This window comes from Sceloporus undulatus, chromosome 2, assembly GCF_019175285.1.
Source record: "Sceloporus undulatus isolate JIND9_A2432 ecotype Alabama chromosome 2, SceUnd_v1.1, whole genome shotgun sequence".
Lineage (NCBI taxonomy): Eukaryota > Metazoa > Chordata > Lepidosauria > Squamata > Phrynosomatidae > Sceloporus > Sceloporus undulatus.
The window spans coordinates 22,287,374-22,313,146 of NC_056523.1; the positions used below are offsets into that span (position 1 = coordinate 22,287,374).

The window sequence follows — 25,773 nt, forward strand, 5'->3', positions numbered from 1 at the left end:
GCCTGGGAGGGAGTGATAAGGCAGGCCCAACTCCATCAGGGCCAGCCAGAACCAGAAGAAGGAGCCTCCCTCCAATCCATCTGCCATGGTCCAGGCCTCAGAGGAAGAGAAGAACCACTGGACTTGATCCCCTTCCCCACCACCATTCCCTTTTCCTTTTGTGTCATGTCCTTTTAGATTGTAAACTTGAGGGCAGGAAACCGTCTAATTAAAAATAATAATTGTAAGCTGCTCTGATAGCCATTAGGGCTGAAGAGTGGGGTATAAATACCATAAACAAACAAATAATAGTGCCTGACCTAGGAAGCTGGGCCTTGGAAAAGACTAAGTGGAGACCATTAAGGAGAAATAAAACATTCCCTTCGTTTAGCAAAGTCCACAAACAGTGATGCCTTCATTTGACCAACCAAAGTGCACAATATACGTGTTACAAGCTTTCAAAGCTCCACTGGCTTCTTCATCAGGCAAGATGTTAAAAACCATACAGGAGGGGGGAAATGGAACATGTTAGTCCCAGGCCTGCATTTTGTTGTTATTGTTCTCAGTTCAGATGGTATGGATGGGTTATTCATGTAGACTGGTTCCCCTTCCTTCTGACCATGTTGCTACTGTATTGGGAGATGTCCAGGAAATTTACCTTCTATTTGTTTAGCCGTATGACAGGGCCCTCTGGTGGCAGCCATCCCCTTCCTTTGCAATCATTTCCACCAAAGCAAGTTCAGCTGGGAAGAGGTTGAGGAGTCGGGCTGTAAAGTTAACAGAAGCCTAGTCAAAAATGAATCTTCTTATTGGTGTGTTATTATTGGTACTGAATTGAAGAAAGGTCTTGTTGGAGGTATGAGGAACAGAGGCTGCAGCTGCTTAAAATGCCAAAGCAAGAGAAAGGCAACCATATGAGCAGCCTGGTTTAAACATGACTTCAGGCATGCACACTCTCTCTGAAGAAATCTAAGCGTGGTTCCATGCGTTTGGAATCCCATTGAAACTGGGTCATTCTGGTGTTTGCATGTTTAATATTAGTAAGGCAGGGATCCCAAAGCCTGGCTGGAAGTACAGTACTGTGGCCATAGCTGCCCATGACATAGTGGAAACCCAAATGTCAGACGTTGTGGATAGCAAAGTTTGCTTTTAGACATACCTGGACGTGCATGGTCTGGAATGCATGTCCTATGAGGAGAAGCTTAGGGAGCTGGGTATGTTTAGACTGGAGAAGAGACAGATAAGAGCTGATATGATAGCCATATTTAAACATTTAAAATGGTGTCATATTGAGGATGGACCAACTTTGTTTTCTGCTGCTCCAGCCAGAAGCAATGGATGAAAGCTACAGGGAAATGAGATTCCACCTAAATATTAGGAGGAACTTCTTGAGAGCTGTTCAACAGTGGAACACACTCCCTTGGAGAGTTGTGAAGTCTCCTTCTTCGGAGGTCTTTAAACAGAGGCTGGATGGCCATATGTCAGGGGTGTTTTAATTGTGGGTTCAAGCATGGCAGAATGGGGTTGGACTGGATGGCCCTTGGGGTCTCTTCCAACTCTATGATTCTATGATCACATTTAAACCAGGAGTCTGTTCACATTACCCAGTTATAGTGCTATGATTCCACTTTTAACTGCCATCCTAGGATCCCATTTGGGGAAAGGTACTTTAAATTCTCAGCCAAGGTTTTCTTGGCAAGTTTCTTCTGAGGGGCGTTGCCATTGCCATTTTCCGAGGCTGAGAGATTGTGACATGCCCAAGGTCACCCAGTGGGATTGGCCATAAAATTGTCCTGGAGGACCTACAAGTGCCTAGAGAAGTGTTCTTTCTAGGAATCTCTAGGTCCTCCGGCACAACATTTGGCAGAAGTGGATAAAAGAGTTATGTTGGAGGACCTAGAGATTCCTAGAGAGAACATGTTAATCAAATCCATGAATAATCAAATCCACAGAAGTTAAAAACGCAAACGTGGGGAGCTGACTGTATTCTCTCTCTCTCTCTTTCTCTCTCTCTCTCTGTATGAGGGATTAGTTAATAGTTGAGTACAGTTCTGAGACAGAATATGAATAATTTGTTGGTAGGTCAAGCAATATGTTATATTAATAAACTCACATAATAAAAACAAAAAGGTTGTTCCCCTCAGGCAGGAAGCCACTCCAGGGGAGGGGGAGGCAACACAGGAGACAGCAGGAGGGAAGGGGAATGGGAAGGAGTGGTCCAATGAAAAGTGGAAGCAGGCAGGAAAGGGTGCTCGCTGTCTGCTTACCCCTGACTGCACACTCTGTCCCCCCAAGTTGCCTGGCACACTCCAGCCACCCCCTCTGTGCGCTGCAGCTACTGGCATGTAGATGGTACTGCTGCCCGGCATCTCCTTCCCCCACAGCATCCTTGCCTGCAAATGGTTTGCTGCTGCACCCCCTCAAGGTGACCAGATGTCTTGACTACAAAGGAGGACAAGGCATCATAGAATGTAGGACATTATCCAATAAAAGCTGAAAGCACTCGTATACATGTAAATTCATGCTTCTTAGGGCTGCAAGAGATGAGTCAAATGAAATGGTTTCTAGTCACTTTGGAGACATGGCATTCAAACAATGCACACCTCTAATGCGGCACAAAGTTGCACTCCAGTCCTTTGTACGAGAGCAAAAAGGAGCCAGTATAATCCAACTTTGGGAACAGGACATCCGGTCAGCACGGTCCTGACCCACTTGCGGCCGGAGCGGACTACAGTCGCTCTTTTGCACTTCTCTGCTCTGGCCCTAAGTCGTGCTCAATATGGAGGGCATTTTGGAATTCCTCCTGGACAGAAGTTTAGAATATAGCTTGAAAAGGAGAATGTCTTGGTCACCCTGTACCGTACCCACTGCCTTGGGTGCCTTGGGTTCTCTTGGTTGAGGTTGAGAGAGCCCAAAACAGCAAAGAAACATAAACAAGCTCTTTGGCACTTCTCTGCTCTGGCCCTAGGCATGCTCAATAAGGAGGGCATTTGGAATTCCTCTGGACAGAAGTTAGATATAGGCCCATGTCCGGAAAGGAGAATGTCTGGTCACCCTGTACCCACTGCCTTGGGTGGCCTTGGTTCTCTGGGTTGAGGTTGAGGAGACCCAAACAGCAAAGAAACATAAACAAGCTCTTTTGCACTTCTCTGCTGCTGGCCCTAAGCATGCTCAATAAGGAGAGCATTTTGGAATTCCTCCTGGACAGAAGTTTAGAATATAGGCCATGTCCTGAAAAGGAGAGGTCTGGTCACTCTGTACGCCTTGGGTTCCTTGGTTGACGTTGAGAGAGCCAAGACAAAGCAAAAGAAACATAAACAAGAGGCAATGGCAAATAGGGGAAGTCTATAGCACTAGACTTCTGCCACCACCCTCCTTTCCCATCCAGCCAGGAGCCCTGCATCCAAGACCTGGAAAGGCTGCTGGGTGGCAGGAGCATGCACCCCCATCAGTGTCCAGAAGTGGGCAGAGGGCCCAACTCGGTGGCACACCCCCTTTGAGGCGTCACCTGATGCGGTTTGCACCTCCCTAATAACCTTGGGTAATGGCTGTATAACAGACCAAAAGGCAGTGTGGTGCAGTGGACTGGGATTTACAAGTTCCATTTCAAGAACCCACTGAAGGAAATACAGTCAGCCCCCTAAATTTATGGCTTTGGCTTTTGCAAATTTGCAATTATTCATGAGTCTGAGTACAGTGGGCCCTTGGTACCTGCTGGGGTTTGGTTCTAGGACCCCCTGTGGATAATAAAATCCGTGAATATTCAAGTCCCTTAAAGTACAATGGATAGTAAATTGGTGTCCCAAGATCAAGGTTTGATTTTTGGAATTTATATATTTTAAATATTTTCAAATTGTGGATAAAGAAACCATGACTGTAATATATCATAAAGTTAACCTAAATGAGTTTAGATCTGCAGAGTCAGATAAACTGCATCCCAGACTATTGAAGGAACTTGCTGACATACTCACAGAACCACCAGCAATTATTTTCGAGATATCATGACAAACAAATGAAGTGCCAGAGGGCTGGAAATAAGCACACATTGTCCCTCCTTTCCAAAAAGATCCAGAAAACTACAGGCCAGTCAGCTTGATCTCAATACCAGGAAAAACATTAGAACATATTATACAGGGGTCTGTTGGCAAGTATCTTGATGACAATGCAGTGACTAGTAGAAATCAGTATGAGTTTTGTTAAAAACAAATCCTGCCAAACTAACCTTGTATCCTTTTTTTTAATCAGGTCTCTAGTTTAGTAGATAGTGGGAATGCTATGGATGCTATTTATGTGGATTTCAGCAAAGTATTTGATTAGGTCCCCTGTAATTTGATCAGCAAGCTAACTAAATCTGGAATAGATGGAAACATCATCAGACGGATCCCTAATTGGTTGGAATATCATGCTCAAAGAGTTGTCATTTTTATTAATATTTTAAATGATGGGATGGAGGGAATCCTCATCAAATTTCCAGATGATACAAAATTGGGAGGGGGTACCTAACACACTGGAAGATAGGAACAGAATTCCAAAGAATCTTGATAAATTAGAAAACTGGGCTGATATTAAAAAAAGACTAACCTTCCATGCAGCCACTCACACTCAGAAGAGTAACAAAACAGAAGCGAGCGGGGTATATTCACAAGCACTCGTTCATTCCAACTGCAGTGTAATAAACCAGGCTGCTAGATTTAACCTGATAGGCAAATGTACTCACTGGAATACCTATTATGTTAAAAATATGAATGGATAAATCAACACCAAACCATTCACCTTCTCTTCTCACATAGGATGGATCCCCATGAACAAAGGCCAGGGTGAAAAGAAGTAACTTGGTAGGACTGGCAGGTTATTAAATGGCAGTCCTTTTAAACCATTCTCTTATTGCAACAGGCTATGGTGTCATGAAAACACTGTATTTCCTTTCTCAGTCCTGTTGCTCCTCCACCTGCTAGAAGACAGGACAATTTATAGCCCTCCAGGTGTTATTAGGCTGCAACTTCCACCATCCCTTGCCATTAAGAGGTTCGAGAGGTCTAAATACCTTGAAGGAATCCAAACCCATCTGATAGCTAAGTCAGGTCAGGCCTGGTTAGTGCTAGAATGGGAGACAGTCAAGGAATCCTAGGTGATGTTGGTTATATAATCACCACTGAGTATTCCTTGCCTAAGAAAATCCTATCAAATGAATGAGTTCACCATACGTTGACAGAGGCTGCACCTCCACTACAGAAAGAATACAGTTTAGCACTGCTTTAACTGCTATGGCTCAGTACTATGGAATAAAGGAATTTGTAGTTTTGTAACATATTTAGTCTTCTCTGTCAGAGATCTTTGGTGGTACAGCATACTATAAATCCCAGGATTCCATAGCACTGAGCCACAGCAGGTAAAGCAGTGTCAAAATGCACATTATTTCTGCAGTGTAGATGCAGCCCCAGATGTATACAAAACCCAAAACCTGAGATTATGGTTTTGACTGGACCCAGTAAAGTGCTACCCATGTAAAGGGCTGCCGTTCATCCCATTTGTATAGTCACAGCTGTGTTTTTGCCTTGCCCCACAGTAGATCTTACTAAACCTAGCAAAGAGTGGCAAATAGTACCATTTCCTATAGTGGCAGCAGAATTAAAAATAAAGGAAAAATCTTCAGGTTTCAACCTGGAAACACTTCTTTGGGGTCTTTCTTTAAATAGAGGTTGGATGGCTATATTTTGGGAGTGCTTTCCTGAACTGTTTGTGCATTCCTGAACTGCAGAGGCTGGAACTAGATGGTCTTTTCAATTATAGATTCTAAGCTTCTAACCTAGGAAAAGACAAAAGTAGGACCTAATAAAGCTCAGTATGATCCAAGAGGGCAGAACCACTGATCTCACATTCCTCTTCAGAGAGGACACAATCTTTCCCATTTCAACCATATTTCAAAGCAATTGTGCAATTAAGAATAGATAAAAGGGTCCAAGAAGGCAGACTGCACAGTAGTAAATCGCAATTTATTATTATTTTTCTTAAGATTTCATTCACCAGGGAAATGCTTAGATACTATGTTGATTAAGTTATTATAACTCTCCATTCACTTCAACAGGAAGGCTTTCTTTAAAATCATTACACCACACCACCTATTTTTAAAAAAGGAACAAAAGTGTGATTTAACATACACACACACTTACTGTTGTGCTCCAAAGAAAGAGTTGTAATTTGGGGGGAGGGGATAGATTCCACTTCCCTTCTTTCCATTCAGAGCTCAAGGTCCCCCACAAAGAATATTTTTCAGATCCTGTGGCACAACCAGTGCCCCCATTAACTCATTACGAGAGAGAGAGAGAGCGCTTTCTGGCATTTGAAACTGTGCCTGTCATTCAAGTTAATGGGGAAATCTTTCCACTGGGAAACAGAATGGCAGTGTAGGGTGTGGGGTGGGGAAGTCTCTGTGCAGCAGGGAACATACTGGTGGAAATATGCAGGAACAGGCAGGTACAAAGTACCAGCAAAACATTATGGAAGTCTGGCAACATGTTTCACCCGTGCTCATCACTAAAGTTTAATAGTGACAGGTATAAATAACATGGCAGGGATCCTGGAAAGGAAAAAAGCAACAATTCACATTGATCACTGGGTGAATATACACTTGGGAAAACATCGATTTTATTTTATTTGGTCTACAATTCCCAGAATTCCTCGGTCAGCATGGCCATATATATATAGACTGCCTTTCTGCTTAAAACCACAGATGTACTTAATCCAACATTTTTGCTCCAACAATATACTAGAGTCTATCCTGCCTCCTGGAATTTTTATCACTGGGCCATGCTGGTATTTAGATAAATGAATGGCGGTTATGTCTATCAGTGGCTTTACATGATGTTTGGACCTCAGAAAACTCACTTTTTTTACTGCAACGCCCAGAATCCCTGGGCCACCAGAGCCAATTACTATGTTGGTTGGGGGATTATGGGTGTTACAGTCCAAAAATGTTAAGTTTTCTGAGCTCTCACTATGGTAACTGAAAGAACCTTCATGTGCTGAAGTTTTATGCCTCTTGAGAACTACATCATGAAGACAAACCACTGAGATGCAACTCCCATTCATTAACCTAAATGGCTTTTTATCAAAAATCATCCATGTGAGCAGGGATCATCAGCCTGAAGGAAACTGCTGAATCAGGACACTGGCATGGAATCACTCATATTGCTGATCCACTGTTGCTGTTGTTTTAAATGTTTCAAATGAGATACCAGGTACATATGGGATTGCAAGTTTGGTTGTCTCCTTCAAAGTTTGACAGTTCACTGTGAAAGGGTCCCAAGAAACACTATCAACACTCTAAGAAGAGGGGATCCCTCAAGTATACTGGCACACTGTAACAAACTATCAGGATGTAATAGTGCTGCAGCAGTATTCAGATATTATGGGAACAAAAAGCAATAAAACGATTTGTAACTGAGATTATCATCCAGATCACCTAATTTTTCTTTTTTTAAAAAGAAACACACACACTCAAATGTTCAAACAAAATTCTACAAATAATATTCTAAATGCCTCTAATAACCAAAAGTTTGCCTTTCTGGAATACAGAAATGCATATTGCAGAAACAAACATGGATTCAGACAGAATACAGCACATGTGGATGGGCTAGAAACGTTGTTTGGTTCTGTTTTTCCTGTTATTGGTAGAATTAGGGGACACACTGATGCCTGCCCTCTCTCAATTTCACGCAAGGTGGCAAAAAAGCCAATTGTACAATGTGTTTAATTATCCTGTAGAATTAACTGCTACAAAAGATAAAACGTTAGATTTCCTATCAGACACTCTATTAAAGGACAAACATTTTTTTTTGTAAAGGATGCCTACCAAAACAATAAAAGCTAACCACAAAAATTACTTAGATATAGCAAACAGCAGTCTTCTATGGACAGCTAATCTCAAATTTTCCCCTTCGTGTTACTTTTAACAATTTCATTTCAGGCTATCTCTGTTAGATCTAGATTTACAGTTTCACCCAACATCTAAAGTTCTGGGAGGTTCAAAACATTTACTTGCCTTCTTTCTTTTCAATAATTAATTATCACAACTACCCAGTTACTGTAAGTAGGTCACTAAATATTCTGGGGAAGGGGGAAGTAGCACGTGTTTTGCCTTCTTCCTTTCCTTTCTTTCATAAACAGAGGAACATCAGAGGCACAGAAGTAGTGACTTTGTCTGTTGAGTCCATGGCAGAGCTGTGATTCAGGTAACATTTTCTCCAGCCACAAACTGAATTAGAATTTGTGAGAACACACTTCCGTACACAAACTGGACTTGAGAAATGAGAAACACACAGAAACCAACGGGCAAATTGGCCACATCCATTTAAGGACCCTTTGTCCTTAGGATTGCAATATTTAAAAAAGAAAAAAGAACAGGAAGAGATAATTTCTTAATTTCGATAAGGGTTCTCAGTGCTTGAATAAGGGTTAACAAGTGTTTGGTTCATCACTAAAGGGAAACCGTTCTCCATTTTGCTAGATATTTTGTTTATATGATCAGCGGCCCACTAATCTGGACACGTTGTTTGTTAATGTCCTTTCACCTTGTGTAATTTGGTTTTCAATCTGTATGGGTGCACATGTGCATAAGTGTCACATATGCACGCACGCACACACACAAACATATATATATATCATATATATATACACACACACATACACACACACATACACTCCACCTTCTCAGTCCACCATGTGAGTATCTGATGGGAGTATGTGGCCTAGGATAGCCAAGGCTACAATAAACCACTCAGTCTCTTAAAGTGCTATAGCACAATTTGTCTTCCTGTTGCTATAGAATAACAAGGCTCGTCCACCTCTGAATGTCCATTCCTTAGTAGCCACATTGCTTTTTAAGAAGCGCAACGAAAGTGGGAAGGGGTGGGATACAGTTCCAAGGTCTGGGAAGCATGCCTTCTACAAAGGTCTCAAACAATCTAGCTTTCTAATGAGACATAAAATAATAGGGGGGGGGGGACTAACCTCAATCTGTAGAAACCTACGAGGCAGGTAAATTTCCATCAATTGGACCTCCTAATTTAGCAGACAATAAGAAAAGTGTAATCCAGTGGCTGGGAACTACTATCCAAAAAGGAGGAGGGGGAAAACTTAAGCCCTCAAGCAAAAGGGTACTGAGGTTAATTTACTACTAGCACTATCTCCTAAGGGCAGATTCTCTATTACTCAGGAGTCTTTGCATAGAGATGGGGAGTTTTCTTCCCCTCCCCCTCAAAAGGACCTGCAGCCTATTTTCTCTAGGTAGTAAGAAGAGCCAAAAATTAAAGAAGGCCCAGTGACTCCAAGTACGAACACTACCAGGAGTTTCACTCACCATTCAATACAATTAGTGGATATCAATAAATAATGCTATAGTATCTTGAACAAGTGCTGTGTACAGGATGCCTGGGAAGGTCTGATTTGGTAACATTGAATGTAGACAATCGGATCAATCTTGAGAATGCTGCAAAACAAAGACATGGGGCAGAAAATGATGACCATAAACTGACATCTTCCAGGATCTTGGCAATATATGTGAGGAAAATAGATAGCTGTTTTCAGATATTCACAAAATTCATCTGAGATTATTAAAATTCACAAGTGAATATTAATTCACCAGATTTTTAGCTTTTATTTCAACCTATGTAGCATCTGGATCTTATTAAAGATACTATAGATGTGTGTATCAATATCCAGTAGTTGTACTCAGTCACAAGGGGAACCTAAGTGGTGTCTGAAATCCTACTGGCAAAATCTTTCAAGATGATTCCTGCGCTCTTCAGAAAGAATGAAAATATATATATATGAGTTCCCCGAGGCACACAGTTCTCTATCCTCGCTCTCCTCCTCGTCTTGAGAACGACCTGTTAAAACAACGGGATAGGGTAGGCAAACAAGGGGTTTTCTCTGTTGTGAATCTTCTCATGTCTCTTGTGGTGTGAGCTGTGGCTAAAGCACTTGCCACAGAATCGGCAGGCGTAAGGCTTCTCCCCAGTATGGATCCGGTGGTGCTGAACCAGGGTCGATTTGTCAGTGAAGCAATTCCCACACTCGGAGCACACATAAGGCTTCTCGCCTGTGTGAATTCTCTGGTGCCTAAAGAGGTTGGAGCTGACGTTGAAGCTTTTCTCACAGATGTTGCACTTGTAGGGTTTCTCCCCGGTATGGATGCGCATGTGCTTGATCAAGTCAGCATTGTGGCTGAAGCTCCGCAGGCACTCTGTACAGGTGTTCAGCACCTCCGCTTTCTGTTTTGGTTTGGGCTTTTCACCAATCCCGCTGACCTCGGCCTCTTCCTCTTGGACACAAGCTTCCTCCTGCTCGTCCGAGTCCTTCAAGTGTTTCTTCTTATGGGAGCTGCGGCTGTAGCTTTTTCCACAGTCAATGCATTCATAGGGCTTCTCCCCAGTGTGGATGCGCTGGTGTTGCGTGAGGTTGGACTTGTCATTGAATCGTTTGCCACAATCAAGACATATGTAAGGTTTCTCACCCGTGTGGATCCTCTGGTGCCGATTCAGGCTGGAACGAACAGTAAAGCTTTTTCCACATTCAGAACATTTATGTGGTTTATCGTCGGGCTGGACAGGCCATGGGTTGATCAGGCTTGAGTTCTGTATGAAGACTTTCCCACACTCAATGCAAATATCAGGGATTTCTTCCGTCTGGGTCCCCCGATGGACCAAGAAGGCTTTGCGTTTCTTGATGGTATGCACCGGTTTCACTGGCCACGTCATGGAAGGGATCTTCTTCTCTCTCCCTTCACTTCCACGCACCTGGCTGTGTCCCGGACTTAAGCTCAGCATCTTAAGGAGTTTCCTTTTGGTCACGAGCTGGGATCGCGCCTCTTCAGGGCTAAAATTCTCCTCCATGTGGCTCATATTGACACTTCCTCTTACCTAGCAGGAAATCAAATGTGTTGCTCTTTTAGAAGACAAAAAACTCTCAAAAATTGCAAAAGCACATACATTTTCACCCCACACACCCCACAACCCTTCATCTACAGACCTGCTGTTGTCCAGACATCTGGAAGGAGTGGCATTCTCGCTGCACTTTCTATCTGTTGTCATTGCCTTCTGATTCCCCCCCCCCCCCCCAATCCCCAACCTACTTTTGTGTTAAAAATGCCAGGAAAGAGGAGGACATGGTAGGAATTTGCACTTGACCACAGTGAGCAAAAAACACTTTATCCAAGTGTTCCTCATTTCACTGAGAAAACCACCGAGTTAATTCTGATGATAGTCAGAATTCCTTACTAAAAGAAATATAGTACATAAACACAGGTATGAAAGGTTCGTGAAGTCATGTAGTTTTTTAGTATAACTGCCCTATATTTGGGGCTGTTGAGTATGCCATGGTTCCACAAGAAGTACAGAAGTGTTACTGACTCACTTTTCACTGACTTCCCAAGAATAGGGACCAGGTTATTTAAAGGACCAGATCTCCCTGTATGAACCAACTAAGGTGTTAAGATCATCTGGAAAGGGCCTTCTCTCTGTCTCACCACCTTCCCAGGGTCTTGTAGAGACAATAGAGAAGGCCTTCTTGGTGGTTGCTCCTAGTCCTTGAAAGTTGTTGTTACTATTACTTTGTTGTTACTTTGATCTCTTTGGAAAAGCGGTATAGAAATATTTTATTTGTTGTTGTTGTTGTTATTATTATTATTATTATTATTACTTCAGCTTTCTTTTTAAAAAGCAAGTTGTGAGCCTTTATGGTAAGGAAAGAGAAACGCGTTAAATTCAAATCCTCCCAAGAATCCTTTGCAGCTCTGACAAGACTCCTGGAAGTGGCACAAGAACTGGGTATGTTCCAGCTTTGTGCAGGAGAACAGTCCAAACCAAAAACAGCATCCATCACAATTATTTGCCATTTCTGACCCAGCTGCCCAGACCATAAAAATGGACTCAATGGACATATTAATGTTGCACACTCTGCTCCCTCTATTTCTCCATTTTAAATTCACTGTGCACCACCTTGAGTCCCTATATTGGGTGAAAGGCAGGATATAAGTTAATAATAATAATAGTGGGAAACAACACCAAGGCATTTCAGGCAGCAGAGCATTCTTCATGACACTACAAGGGGCCAGGCTTGGCTGCCAGACTGCTGGTTTCCCCATTCTGCAATGGGCCATGCACCCTTTTTTGTTGTTGCACTCTGATTTCACAGCCTAGGGTCCCTTTTGTAAGAGAGAAAGCCTGCAAGGCTAAACCTACCTTTGCTCAAGGGATGGGTCTTCAACTATTTCCCAAGGAGAGGGGGAAGAAACGCTGGAACAGCGTCAGTCTGGACACCACACCCTGTAAATAACCTAATCCTCAAACACAGAAGGCAAGCTAGGTTTGGTTGCTGGAGGCTCTCTCTGTTGTTGTGTGCCTTCAAGTTGTTTCTGACCCAGTTATGGCGACTCTAAGGCCAACCTATCATAGGGTTTTCTTGGCACATTTCTTCAGAAGGGGGTTGTCACTGTCATCCTCTGAGGCTGAGAGAGTGTGTCATGCCCAAAGTCACCCAGTGGGTTTCCAAGGCCAAGCGGGGATTCGAACCCTGGTCTCCAACATCCTAGTCCAAGGTTCAAACCACTACATCATGCTGCCCACATATACGTAGGCCCTCTTCATATCCTGCTTTTTGCCTTTGGGAATAAACTCCTGAGCATAAAACAGGTGCAAGCAGTGTTAGCCTGGTTTTTATCCTGGAATAGGGTTAAAAGCAGTTATAAACACACACACACACACACACACACACACACCCATCTATGTGCCTGCAGTCTATCAGTGAGTGTTTAGCTGTATTTGGAGGCAGGAATGGGCAACAAGGGAAGGAAATGTATTCTGTACATGCTCAGAGTCACATTCCTTCTTCACCTTCTCTAAACTCAGTTCCTGCAGCAAATCGCTCCTGTGCTTTCCATCTGCCCCCCACCCAGGGAACGGTCACCCACCCACCCCTTTAACTGTCATGGCTCCATCCTGGGATTTATAGTTTGGCAAGGTATTCCGCCTGGTCTGTCAGAAAGTTTGGGTGCCATGTGTGTGTGTGTGTGTTGTGTGCCTTCAAGGTTATTTTGGTAAGTTTCTTCAGCAGTGGTTTGCCATTGCCTTCCCCTGAGACTGAGAGAGTGTGACTTGCTGAAGGTCACCCAGTGGGTTTCATGGCTGAGCAGGGAATTGGATCCTGGTCTCCAGAATTGTAGTCCAACACTCAAAGCACTATGCCATGCTGGCTCTCTACATATTCTGGGACAGTCAGGGCAGTTAATGTGATGTGAAACTACTTTAGTCTCTGCACTCTGCATTACAGCTGTATGTAGGAGAGGCTGCATCCGCCTTGCAGAAATAATCCAGTTTGAAAACACTTTTCACTGCCCTGGCTCCATGCGATGAAATCCTGGGGTTTGTACTTCTGTGACATTATTTAACCTCTTCCAAAGAGAGGAGAGGCAGCATGGTTTAGTGGTTTGAGCACTGGACAAAGACTCTGAAGACCACAGTTTGAATCCAACTTGGCCATGTAAACTCACTGGGTGACCTTGGGCAAGTCACACTCTCTCAGCCCCAGAGGATGGCCATGGCAAACCCCCTCTGAACAAACCTTGCCAAGAACACCCCAGGATAGAATCACCTTAAGGTCACCGTATGTCAGAAATACAAGCCACACTCTCTCAGCCTCAGAGGAAGGCCAAAGAGGCAACCCTCCTCTTAACAAACCTTGCCAAGAACACCCCAGGATAGGGTCGCCATAAACCAGAAACGAAGGCACAACTATAACAACAAATTCGTATCATTTATCCATCTTCTCTTTTTCCAAGAAATGATAAAGGGAGAGAGAGAGAGAGAGAGAGCTCTGGTACTACTGCAAACTACAAATCCCAGGGTCCTTGTGGCCAGGGGAAGTTAAAAAGTGGCATCAGTATTTCTGAAGTGTGGACGCTGGGAGAAAACACACATAGCTCTCTATAAATAAATAAACACAAACAAACAAACAAACTAGGCCAAGAGGCGGCCAAGGAGAAAGCTGGCTTTCTATAGCAACAAACCTGGAGCAAAAACCTAGCTGGTTTGTTGATGCAAGAAGCAAAACCGAATTGAACGGGGGGGGGGGGGTCCCTCCCTCCCTCCTTCCCAAATGAGTCCCAGGTTGGGGGTCTCCTTGGGGGCCCCTACCTTTCTTCCCAGGAAAGAGGCAGGGGAGGAAAAGGGGTGCCCTTTCTATGAGCCTCAGAGGAAGAGCTGCTCCTGATGCTGCTGCTGCTGCTGCTGCTGCTGCTTCATGGAGGGCAGTCAGGTCGGCTGGGGCTGCTCCACAATGGAAGGAGGCAATGGAGGCTGAGGGCTACCTCTGACCCAGGAAACTCACTCCGGCGGCTCCTCCTCAGACAAAGGGAGGCAGCAGCAGCAGCCGGGGCCCCCTAGTGGAGGAAGGGAGGCAGCAGCAGCCTCCCAGGAGGAAGAAGAAGGACAGAGGGGCTGGAAGGCAGGCAGCCCCAGGCCAAAGCCCTTCTGCTGCCACAAAGGAGAGACATAGAGCAATACTGGCCCACAGGGGGAACTTCATTCTCCCAAGTATTCCCCTGTGTATCCCCATGGGCACATATTCCCCAATATTCCCCTATGTTTCCTTATAGGCAAATATTCCCCTACCTTTCCCTCTAGGCAAATATTCTCCTGTGTTTCCCTATGGGCAAATACTCCCTTATCTTTTCCTATGGGCAAATACTGTATTCACTGCCACTGTGTTCCCTCTGAAGGCCTCGGTCATGGCCTGTGACGTTGAAAGGGGGTGCCTGGCCAATTGGGTGCAGCTAATGTCCTGTTTCTGTCCTTCTGGGCCACAGCAGGGACCTTCGGAAGGAACGCAGTGGTGGCGGTAGGCCATGGCGCAGCAGTGGGTGCACATGTGAACACCTGTCCGTTGTTGCACCAGCCTGGGGGCATGCATATAGGCCCCTGGCAGTCTGCAGCTTCTGTGTGTCCTTGTCAATGTTATCTTAGGGATGCCAGTTGTTGAGGAGCATCACTTAGAACTTTTTAAAGATTCAAGTTCTTTGCCCTCTTGATTTGATCGAACGCAAGGTGATTCCCAGGGCCAAAATGGAGAAAAGACACACATACCACAGAGCACATGTCCCTTACTTTTCACATGTTGCCTGCATTTGTGCTGTGGGAGCTCTGGTTTTGGTACTGAGTCTTACACTCTTCCTCTGGAGTGTGTGTTGTGTGCCTTCAAATTGTTTCTGACTTATGGCAACCCTAAGGCATGCTTATCATGGTGTTTTCTTGGCAAATTCCTTCAAAGAGAGGTTACCATAGCTATCCTGAGACTGAGAAGTGGGACTTGCCCAAGGTCACTCACTGGGTTTTCACGGCTGAGTGGGGATTCAAACCCTACTCTCCGGAGTCATAGTCCAATGCTCAAACCACTACATCACAGGGACTACCAGGAACTAACAATATGAACTATGTATCCACTTTTCTGGGCTCCTACAACAATTTAAGAAAAAGAAAATCTTAGAAGAAAAGCTTGCTGAAAATATCTGCTCACAATGTGATGCTGGCCCGTTCTGCACAGGCGTATAGTGCGTCCTGGGAACGTACTAGGGTTAGCGAAAGTGCATGCCTTACGCACACACCTAACCCTAGTACATCCCCAGGATGTACAAAATGGCTGCGCCCTATACACATAGGCACCGCCATTATGTCACAAACGCGCCACCTCCAAACGGGGCGGCGCAGATGTGACTTTGCGCCGCGCGAGGGCGCATAGAGCGCCCTTTCCACAGCACTAGGAGCTCCGAAACGGAGCTCCTTCCGCAATTTGCATCACTGGCGCAGCCTTTAGATGGCTGCGCCAGCGACGCAAGGGAAAAAGGGGCCAAGTGGCCCCTTTGTCGTCCTCCCCACCTCCGCCGGGTGTCCTTGGAGCTTGAAGCCCCAAGGACACCCCTTTCCAGGCCACAGGGAAGCAGCCTTTTGCCACTTCCCCACGGCCTGGAAAGCGGCAGATCGGGGCCTCGGCGGCTGCCGCTCTGACAGCTGAGGCCCCGCTCCAGTGAGGAAAGGAGCGCCTACAGGCCACCCCAAAGGGGCAGTCTGTAACGCGCCGCTGACAGATCAAACAGGACGCACTTGGGAAAAATATGCTAAAATAATAGTTACAGAAACATACCAATGCCACAGTAATATTCAAATGTCCCAGACCTTGCTACCAAGGTCTGAACATTGTTGCCCTTTGACACTTATGGAGTAGAAGTTGTAAAAATATATATATTGACTGTTTTAAGAATCAAGATACAATTTTTCATTTATTGTGGTATACAATTATACCACTTTGACCTTGCCTTGTTATGGGTTCGTCCTAAGGGATTGTGGGTTTTGTAGTTTGGTGATCTACTTCCTGTGAGAGCTGTAGTCCTTTCCCCTGAATTACAGCTCTTGACCTCTCTAGCAGACCTCGTGAAACTACAAATCCAAAGACTCCTTAGGAGTGAGCTACAGTTAAAGTGGTGCTCAACTGCTGTAATTGTGTAGCGTAGTTTACACGCTGTTTAATGCAGGATGTCGAAATCTGAACCAAGCAGGAAAACAAGCAATACCCTTGTATTTACTACATTTTGAGGTTTATATTTTTATATAAATAAGAATATTAATGGATGAATTAGCATTGTTGGTTTCTATAGACAAGGATCATCAATGCAACTCCATTATGCAGCTGAAAATGCTGAAAATACTCCAGCTGCTGAGCTATTGCCTATGTTAGTTATTAAAATTATAAGCAGAACAAAGATTGGAATGGTGGGAGTTAGCATCTACTCAGGAGTCTGGACAAACATACCAGACAATTCTGCAGGAATGAATCTACCACCGAATATATTCCTACCAGTAGTACAGCTAAAAGTTGGAATGTTCCAGATACAAGGTGGGATGGAAATGATACAGACAAGAACTTTCTATTCCTACAAAGAGGTAATTTTAGCATTGGGAATGGGGGTGGGTATTGGGATTGCTTTCTTCTTGGATTTTATTGTAACTTTGATGTATTTTATGTTGTAACCCGCCCGGATTCTCTGTGATAAAGCGGAATAGAAATAAATATTTATTATTATCTTTATTATAAAGAGGTACTAGGACATGAGTCCTTCAGCTACACCAGCGTGGAGGTGTAAAAGATGATTCCCACTGGTTTCAGTTGGGGGGGGGGCGCAATTTTAAAAAAGATGCGTCAGCTTATGTCCTATTTAAGGCTTGCAAGCACCCAGGTGAGAGCATCTACTGTCAGCAGGATCTGACTGTGGAAAATCATGGCAGTGTCAGGGATTCAACAGGGTTCCGGTTGGAAGCACAAGTGTGGCCAAGACAGTTGAGAGAATGAAAGGAAAAAGCAGCCCTGAAGGGAGTTGGCAGAAAATTTACTCTAAAGTACACACCCAAAATCAGAAATCCACAAAGTCACAGATGCCATCTGTCAGGGGGCAGGGAGGGGGCTTTGATTGTGTGTTCCTGCATGGCAGGATGGTGTTGGACTTGAGGTTTTTTCCAATTCTATGATTCCAGGAAACTGATGCACCAAGCACACAGTTGTCACTGCTGGAACACTGTTAGAACTTCAGTCAGGCTCAAATAAGGACAGATATGCCATGTGCATTCAGGGTTCATCTCTCCTTCCCCAGTGCACCTAAATATAAATGCAAGAGACTGGCATCTCAACTGCAAAGTGGCCCTGGGAGCCTGTCATAAAGCAATTACGTGAAACAGTCCAAGGGAAGAAGTGCAAAACAGCCTAAATCTATGAACATGCATTCTCCTCTTCTTATTCTGAGGCACATTATGTTAAGTACATGCAAAGCAAATATACAGAGATAGAAGCAAAGGTAATCCAGCCTTTTATACACTGCCATCATGTCCATTCAAAACAAACAAACCTGTTCGACTATACTGTTAAAGAAAAAAGATAGGAAAACCAAGAATAGTTAGTGCTTGAGAACATGAATGGGTTTTACAGGTGGAAAAATGCAGTTTTTTTTATTATTATTATTCTGTGCTATAACAAGAGAACTCTATGTTTGGTAGGTTACAGTGCTACAATATGTAGGAGGCAAAGAAGTCTGCTTCCCAGGTGACATTCTATGTATGAGAAACATTTGTAAAAGATGTCTTACAGAAAGGGTAAATACAATACACTCAATGTTTTCATCTAACAATCTTGGTTATTCACAATAGTTAAATACAAGCCCAGTTCATTTTGGAGAGCTTTCAAAGTCCTATTTCAACTCTCATCGGAAGATGAGGTGCAAGTTCATCTTCGACTGGTGCTGTTACTGGGACCAGTTCTGATCCCCCTGCCCTATCCCACTTTGATAAGTACATTGAAAAACTGGAATGAAAGATCTACACAACAATTTACGTTTTGGAAAGAATAAGCATTACCCAAGACTCCTGAGCCTATTGAGGAAATGCTTTATAATGTAGTGGGATCACAGTCACTGTGCAGTTTGTAAATAAAGTTGTCCCACTCACCCCAAGTATCAGAAAATATTTGAGGTTAGAAGAAAGCAGAAAAGGGTATTCAATAAAGACATTCACCATGGAAGTTTAACAGATAATTCATCATCAGAGCAATCTCAACAGGAAGACAATAGTCTCTGGTGGAGTCTCCTTCTTTGGAAGTTTTTAAAAAGAGGCAGGATGTTTTGGTTATGTATTCCTGTGTGGCAGGAGATTGGACTGGATAGCCCTTGTGGTCTCTTCCAACGCTACGATTCTGTGAACAGAGCCTAAGGGCTGATCTATGTTCTGTCAAATGGTCTTTCTTGGACTGGACCACTTCAGCGTGTGGGCAGAGGGCCAGACTTCTGAATACAAGCATACCTCAGTTAACAAAGCCTATGGCAAACAAGCTTTCTTTTTTTACAAAGCCTTTTTACACCCGGCCTGCTGTCTACCTGGAGGTTTTGTTTTTGGTTTTTTTTGCAACATTGGCACTGGAAGGATGGCAACAGAGGGCTGGAGAAACACAGACTTTCAGTATCGGGTTGCAGCAACATGTCTGCAGTAAATAATGCAGAAACTTTTGATCTGGGAAACAATGGGATCCTACTGTAGCTGTGTGTGCCAGTTTACAACAGAAGAGATAAACAGCAGTTGCTTCCAAAATCCCTGAGAATGAGTGAACAATGAAACAGAAAGAAATGGGGAAAGCAGACTTGTCTACCTCAACAGCTACCCTCAGCCTGTTAAAATGCAGCATTATAAGTTTAGCCACCAAAATAAGCTATCATAAGAAAAGTTCAAGTTGGTGAAAGTAGAAAACAACAACTCTGAGTGCATTTTGCTATAAGCTTTCAAGTGGCCTCAGGAAAGTTCAAAATGCTGTTTTTACTAATGCCAGGTTTACTTGACCTGATGTTTCATTTCATATGTTGGTTCTGCTAGTCTGAAAAAAAAAAGTTTGCTGAAAGATGTTGAACTGTTCCTCTTTGTATGTGTGTGGTCTACAAAGTTATCCCCATTCTTTCCATGTTATTTCTACCTCTATTAACAAATTTTCAGTTAAAAGAAGTAATGCACAAGAACACCTTTTCTGTGTTAACTGAGGTATAACTCTTTCTCTGTGTGTGCCTGCAAGTCATTTCCAGCCTATGGCCACTCAAAGGGGTTTTCTTAGCAAGATCTGTTCAGAGGAGGTTTGGCACTGCCTTCTCCTGAGACTGAGAGTACAGTATGTGACTTGCCCAAGATCACCGAGTGGGTTTTAGAGCCCAGTTGGGAATCGAACCCTGGTCTCCATAGTCCAACATTCAAACCACTATGCAACACTACTCTATGAAAACTGGTTTAAGAAACAAATACCTTCTTGTATATAGAAAGCTAGCATGCCAGAAGAAAGGTTCTAGCTAACACCACCATCCTGATATGGTCAGTATTGTTTATGGATTGCTGTTGTTTATATTTCAGGAGTTTCCTCAATGTGGCAGCCTTTAAAATATGCTATTCCCTGTGCTCCTGGGAAATCTTTCCCCTGTCATTTTGCTGCAGAGCTCAGCACATCACTTTTTGAATGGGATGCTCTCCTCCTGTACAGATAACTTATCCAAGACTTGCTGAACTGATCTTTGGTGGTCTGTCACTACATGGAGGCATGACAGTGCCAACCTCTTTCCTCCCATCCTCAAGCTTTTGCTGCAGGCTTTCTGAATGGCTTGTGTATGCTTCTGGAAAAAAGATTCAAAAATGTGTGTAACCTTTCTTTCCCCTCGCATGCTACTGTGCTAGCTCAGCGAGGTTGGGTACGTCAACAAGGGGTACTCTCCCTTGTGGATCTTCTCATGTCTCTTGTGATGTGAGCTGTGACTAAAGCTCTTGCCACAAAACCTGCAGGCATAGGGCTTCTCCCCAGTGTGGATCCTCTGGTGCTGCACCAAGGTGGATTTGTCGGTGAACCTCTTCCCACAGTCAGAGCATACATAAGGCTTCTCCCCAGTGTGGATTCTCTGGTGTCTAAAAAGGTTGGAGCTGACGCTAAAGCACTTTTCACAAACACTGCACTGATAGGGTTTCTCTCCAGTGTGAATGCGCATGTGTTTGACAAGGTCTGCATTCTGGCTGAAGCTCTGCCAGCATTCAGTGCAGGTGTTCAACATCCCCATCTTCCGCTTGGGTTTGGGTTTCCCACTGGCTGCGGCACAAGCACCGTCAGCCTGGTTCCCCTTGCCCAGTTTCTTGCCCAGTGGGTGACGCAGGTGATGCTTCTTGTGGGAGCTGCGACTGAAGCACTTGCCACAGTCGATGCACTTGTAAGGCTTCTCTCCTGTGTGGATCCGCTGGTGCTGGGTCAAGTTGGATTTGTCGTTGAACCTTTTCCCACACTCGTTGCATTTATAGGGCTTCTCTCCTGTGTGGATTCTCTGATGTCTGTTCAGGCTGGAGCTGACCCCAAAGCTTTTCCCACAATCAGGGCATGTGAATGGTTTCTCCTCAGAATGCGTTCGACGGTGGTTGACCAGGCTGGAGTTCTGGCTGAAAGTTTTCCCACACTCAATGCAGATGTTAGGTTTTTCTTCTGCCTGCGTTCCCTGATACACCACAAAGTCTTTACGCTTCCTTATGCCTCGAACGGGTTTTGCGGGCCTTGTCCGTGGCATCCCCTCTACTCCGGCTTTACCTCCGTAGTTGATCTCATGGGGCTGGCTGTACTCAGTGTTGGTAGTCAGCATTTCACAGTATTTTCAGAGACTCTGAATTCTGTCTTCCATAGCTCAGTTTTCTCTTCAGTGTTGCTCACTATACCTGGGAAAAAATAATTTTTCATTTTCAGATATGGAAATCACATACGGGAATCTTTCTCCCCATTTTGCAAAAAGGTGGGCAATAAGTCCTATCAGTCAGTCCTATCAGTCAATAGTCACTTACTTTTAATACGTATCTAACCAGAACCGAGATTAAATGGACACTAAGGTCAAAAACACACTGCAAAAATAATCTAGTTTGAGACTGGTTTAACTGCCCTGGCTCAATGCTAGCAAATTCTGGAAACTGTAGTTTTGTGAGACATTTAGCCTTCTCTGTCACAAAGCTCAGGTGCCACAAGAAACTACAATTCCTATGATTCCTTAGCACTGAGCCAGGGCAGTTAAAGTGGTCTCAAGCTGGATTATTTCTGCAGTGTGTTTTGGAACAATGCATCTTAAAACAGAAGAGAAGCCCTCCTTACCTGTGCCTACAATAGCATGGAAGTTGATTACCTGATAAAGATATGACTAATATATGGATGAAGTGACCATGTGAGCAGGGACAAAGGTTGCATCTACACTGCAGAATTAATGCAGTTTCACACCGCTTTAACTGCCATGGCTCTATGCTACAGAATCCTGAGATTTGTCACAAGCACTCTTTGGCAGAGAAGGCTAAAGACCTTTTAAAACTACAAGTCCCAGAATTCCAGGAGATGGAGCTGAAGCCCTTAAAAGTGGTGTCATGCTGCATTTATTTCTGCAGTGTAGATCCACCCTAAACTGAACCTACACTGCAGAAATAATGCAGTTTGACACTGGTTTAAAAGCCATGGTTCCATGCTATAGAATCCTGGGAGTCTTATGGGGGGGGGGACACCAGGGAAGGCCAAGGACCTTGCAAAACTACAAATCCCAGGGTACCACTAGACAGAGCTAGGACACTCAGTGGTGTCAAAGTGTGTTATTTCTATAGTGTAGATCCATCCATCTATATATACAGTGTGTATACAGTGTGTATGTGTGTGTGTATATATATATATATATATATATATATAGTGTAGAATTTAATGCAGTTTGACACCGCTTTAACTGCCATGGCTCAGTGCTATGGAATCCTGGGATCTGTAGTTTTGTGGGGCATTTAACCATCTCTGTCAGAGAGCTCTGGAGCCACAGCAAAACTATAAATCCTAAGATTCCATAGCGCTGGAGCCAAGGCAGTTTAGGGCTGCATCCATACTGGAGAAATAGCCCGCTTTGGCACCACTTTCACTCTTTTTCTGGCTCAAGGCTATGGAATTCTGGAGCTGGGCCCACAACAAATTCCAACTCCCAGAATTCCATAGCCCTGAGCTAGAAAAAGAGTGAAAGTGGTGCCAAAGCGAGTTATTTTTCCAGTGTGGATGCAGCCAAAGTGGTGTCAAACTAGATTATTTCCGCAGTGGGGATGCAGCCCCAGGGAGCTCTGGAGCCACAAAAGAACTACAAATCCCAGGATTCGATAGCACTGGAGCCAGTGCAGGTAGTGTCAAACTGGACTAATTCAGGCCTCTGTCAGTGCCAAAGGGAAAGGGGACCCAGAGGGAGGCTGGCTCGTACCCTGGCAGATCCGAGGCGCTGCTCTCCGCAGGACGAAGGGCCCGGCCTTCAAAATGGAGGCCAAGAAAGCAAGGCCCCCAGCGCTGCTCCTGCTGCTGCTGCTGCTGCCGCTGCCGCCGCCTTCGGTCCTGCGAGGAAGCAGCCCAGCCCCAGCCGCTTCAGGGGACCAGAGAGAGCGGCGGGCGGGCGGAGGTGCAGGTGCCCCCTGGCGGCAGCCGCGGAAACAGCAGCCCCAAACCCCCAGCAATTCCTTCCTCCTCCTCCTCAGTGGGATAGGTAGACATACAGCAGCCGTATACTGTGTATACACACACACACACATATCTATATACATACACATACAGATACACACACACACACACACACACATATACGTAGAATCATAGAGTTGGAAGAGACCACAAGGGCCATCCAGTCCAACCCCATTCTGCCATGCAGGAACTCTCAATTAAAGCATCCCTGACAGATGGCCATCCAGCCTCTGCTTAAAGACCTCTCGGGAAGGAGACTCCTCCATCCTCCGTTGAGGGAGTTTGTTCCACTGTCGAACAGCCCTTACTGTCAGGAAGTTTCTCCTAATGTTGAGGTGGAACCTCTTTTCTTACAGCTTGCATCCATTGTTCCGGGTCCTGTTCTCTGGAGCAGCAGAAAACAAGCTTGCTCCCTCCTCAATATGACATCCTTTTAAATATTTAAACAGGGCTATCATATCACCTCTTAACCTTCTCTTCTCCAGGCTAAACTTCCCCGACTCCCTGAGTTGTTCCTCATAGGGCATGGTTTCCAGACCTTTCACCATTTTAGTCGCCCTCCTTTGGACACACTCCAGTTTCTCAATGTCCTTTCTGAATTGTGTTCCCCAGAACTGGACACAATATTCCAGGTGGGGCCTGACCAAAGCAGAATACAGTGGCACTGTTACTTCTCTTGATCTAGACACTATACTTCTATTGATGCAGCCTAAAACTGCATTGGCCTTTTTAGCTGCTGCATCGCACTGTTCACTCATGTTCAATTTGTGGTCTACTTGGACTCCTAGATCCCTTCCACACGTAGTTTCATTCAGCCAAGTGTCACCCATCCTATATCTGTGCATTTCATTTTTCTGCCCTAAGTGCAGCACCTTACATTTCTCCATGTTGAATTTCATTTTGTGAGCTTTGGCCCAGCTTTCAAGTCTATTCAGGTCATTCTGAAGTTTGATCCTGTCTTCTGGGTATTAGCTATTCCTCCTAATTTGGTGTCATCTGCAAATTTGATAAGTATGCCCTCAATTCTTTCATCCAAGTCATTGATAAAGATGTTGAATAGCACTGGGCCCAGGACAGAGCCCTGTGGGACCCCACTGGTCACTTCTCTCCAGGATGAAAAAGTGCCATTGTTAAGCATCCTTTGACTTCGGCCAGTCAACCAATTAAAAATCCATGTAACAGTTACTTTGTCTAGCCCACATTTTACAAGCTAACATACATACACACGTTAACACATGGTATGTGTAGCCATATATATGCCACCTGTATACACACATATACATACATACAGTGTACACACACACACAGAGTATATGTGTGTGAAGGTGGTCATACATACACACACACACAGAGTATATATGTGTCAGGGTGGCCAGATATATATATATATATATATATATATATATATAGAGAGAGAGAGAGAGAGAGTGAGAGAGTGTCTGAGTGTCCAAGAGCACACACACACACACACACACACACACACGCATACACAGGATGTGTGTCAGGGTGGCCAGGTATATTTTGGACATCAGACTCTGGGATTGTGCTTCCTGGGCTCCATCTTTTCATCCTTGCTGCTCAGCATCTACAGGAAACCACTGAAGAGGGCATCCAGGGATCTGGGTGTGGTGTCATTGGCATCTAGATGATTCTCAGCTCTATCTCTCGTGTTCATCTGATCCTAGGGAGGCGACAGAAAAACTCGGCTACTGTTAGCAAACTCTGAGGGATTAGTCTGGAAGAGACAGGGTGAAATGTAATCCTGAGAAGGTGGAAGTATTGTTACCTGCCTTGGGATTAGGTATGCAATATCACTGGGATGTGGGTTACCTTTCTGCAAGATTAGGTGTGTTGTCTGTGACTCCTTGATCCAACACTGTTGTTAGTCATGTAGGTGGCATTGGCTGTGAAGATTGCTTTGTTCCAGCTTCACTTGGTTGGTCACCTAACACTATTCCTGGCAAAGGCAGACTATGGAATTTATAGCCTGTTGTTATTGTTGTTGTTGTTATGTGCCTTCAAGTTGACTCTGACCTATGACAACTCTGCCCTAGGGTATTCTTGGCAAGATTTATTCAGTGGAGTTATCATGGGGTTTACTTGGCAAGTTGCTTCAGAGGGGTTTGCCATAGCTTTCCTCCAAGGCTGAGGAGTTTATCACACTGGGGCTAATTTCAGCATTAAGGAGAGATTAAAGCACATTTAAAGCATCCCACAAATAAAGCGGAAATGGCGAGTAATCACGCAAACGATTATCAACTGCAATTGTGCAAATAAAGTGATATTGGAAATGCATTGTCACTGAAATCCCGAAAGTAAAAAGATGCGTGTTAATGCTTCTCTGTGACCACTTTAATGGCGGGTTTTGTGCGATGTCGGAGACTATCACACTATACTCTTATAGTGCTACTATTCCACTTTGACTGCTCTAGCTGCCTCCTGTTGCATTCTGGGATTGGCAATTTTAAGGAGGGGTATTTAGAATTCTCAGGCAGGCTCTGTCGTGTGATTCAAACCCTGGTCTCCTGGAGCCCTAGTCCAACAATCAAACCTCTACACCACACTGAATCCCATTTATACTCCAATTACCTCCAAATCAGACAAAGTGGAACAAACTGAATATGTGTAATGTAAAAAGTATCTCAAAACTGTATATTTAGGAGGGGGAAGTTTAGCAGCCAGATTGCTGGT

The 25,773-nt window shown here is 44.3% G+C and overlaps 2 protein-coding genes across 2 annotated transcripts; both read right to left on the minus strand.

The window, feature by feature from the left end:
• Positions 1–5,951: 5,951 nt before the first annotated feature.
• LOC121920938 (gastrula zinc finger protein XlCGF52.1-like) lies at positions 5,952–14,357 on the minus strand. Its single transcript, XM_042448250.1, has 2 exons — positions 14,169–14,357; positions 5,952–10,898 (listed from the first exon to the last, which is right to left on the minus strand). Exon 2 carries the CDS (start codon positions 10,878–10,880, stop codon positions 9,870–9,872), a length of 1,011 nt encoding a protein of 336 aa, XP_042304184.1. The 5' UTR covers positions 10,881–10,898; positions 14,169–14,357; the 3' UTR covers positions 5,952–9,869.
• A 2,801-nt stretch (positions 14,358–17,158) lies between these two features.
• Positions 17,159–23,001, minus strand: LOC121920939 (zinc finger protein 501-like). Its single transcript, XM_042448251.1, has 2 exons — positions 22,832–23,001; positions 17,159–21,287 (listed from the first exon to the last, which is right to left on the minus strand). Exon 2 carries the CDS (start codon positions 21,212–21,214, stop codon positions 20,270–20,272), a length of 945 nt encoding a protein of 314 aa, XP_042304185.1. The 5' UTR covers positions 21,215–21,287; positions 22,832–23,001; the 3' UTR covers positions 17,159–20,269.
• Positions 23,002–25,773: the final 2,772 nt, after the last annotated feature.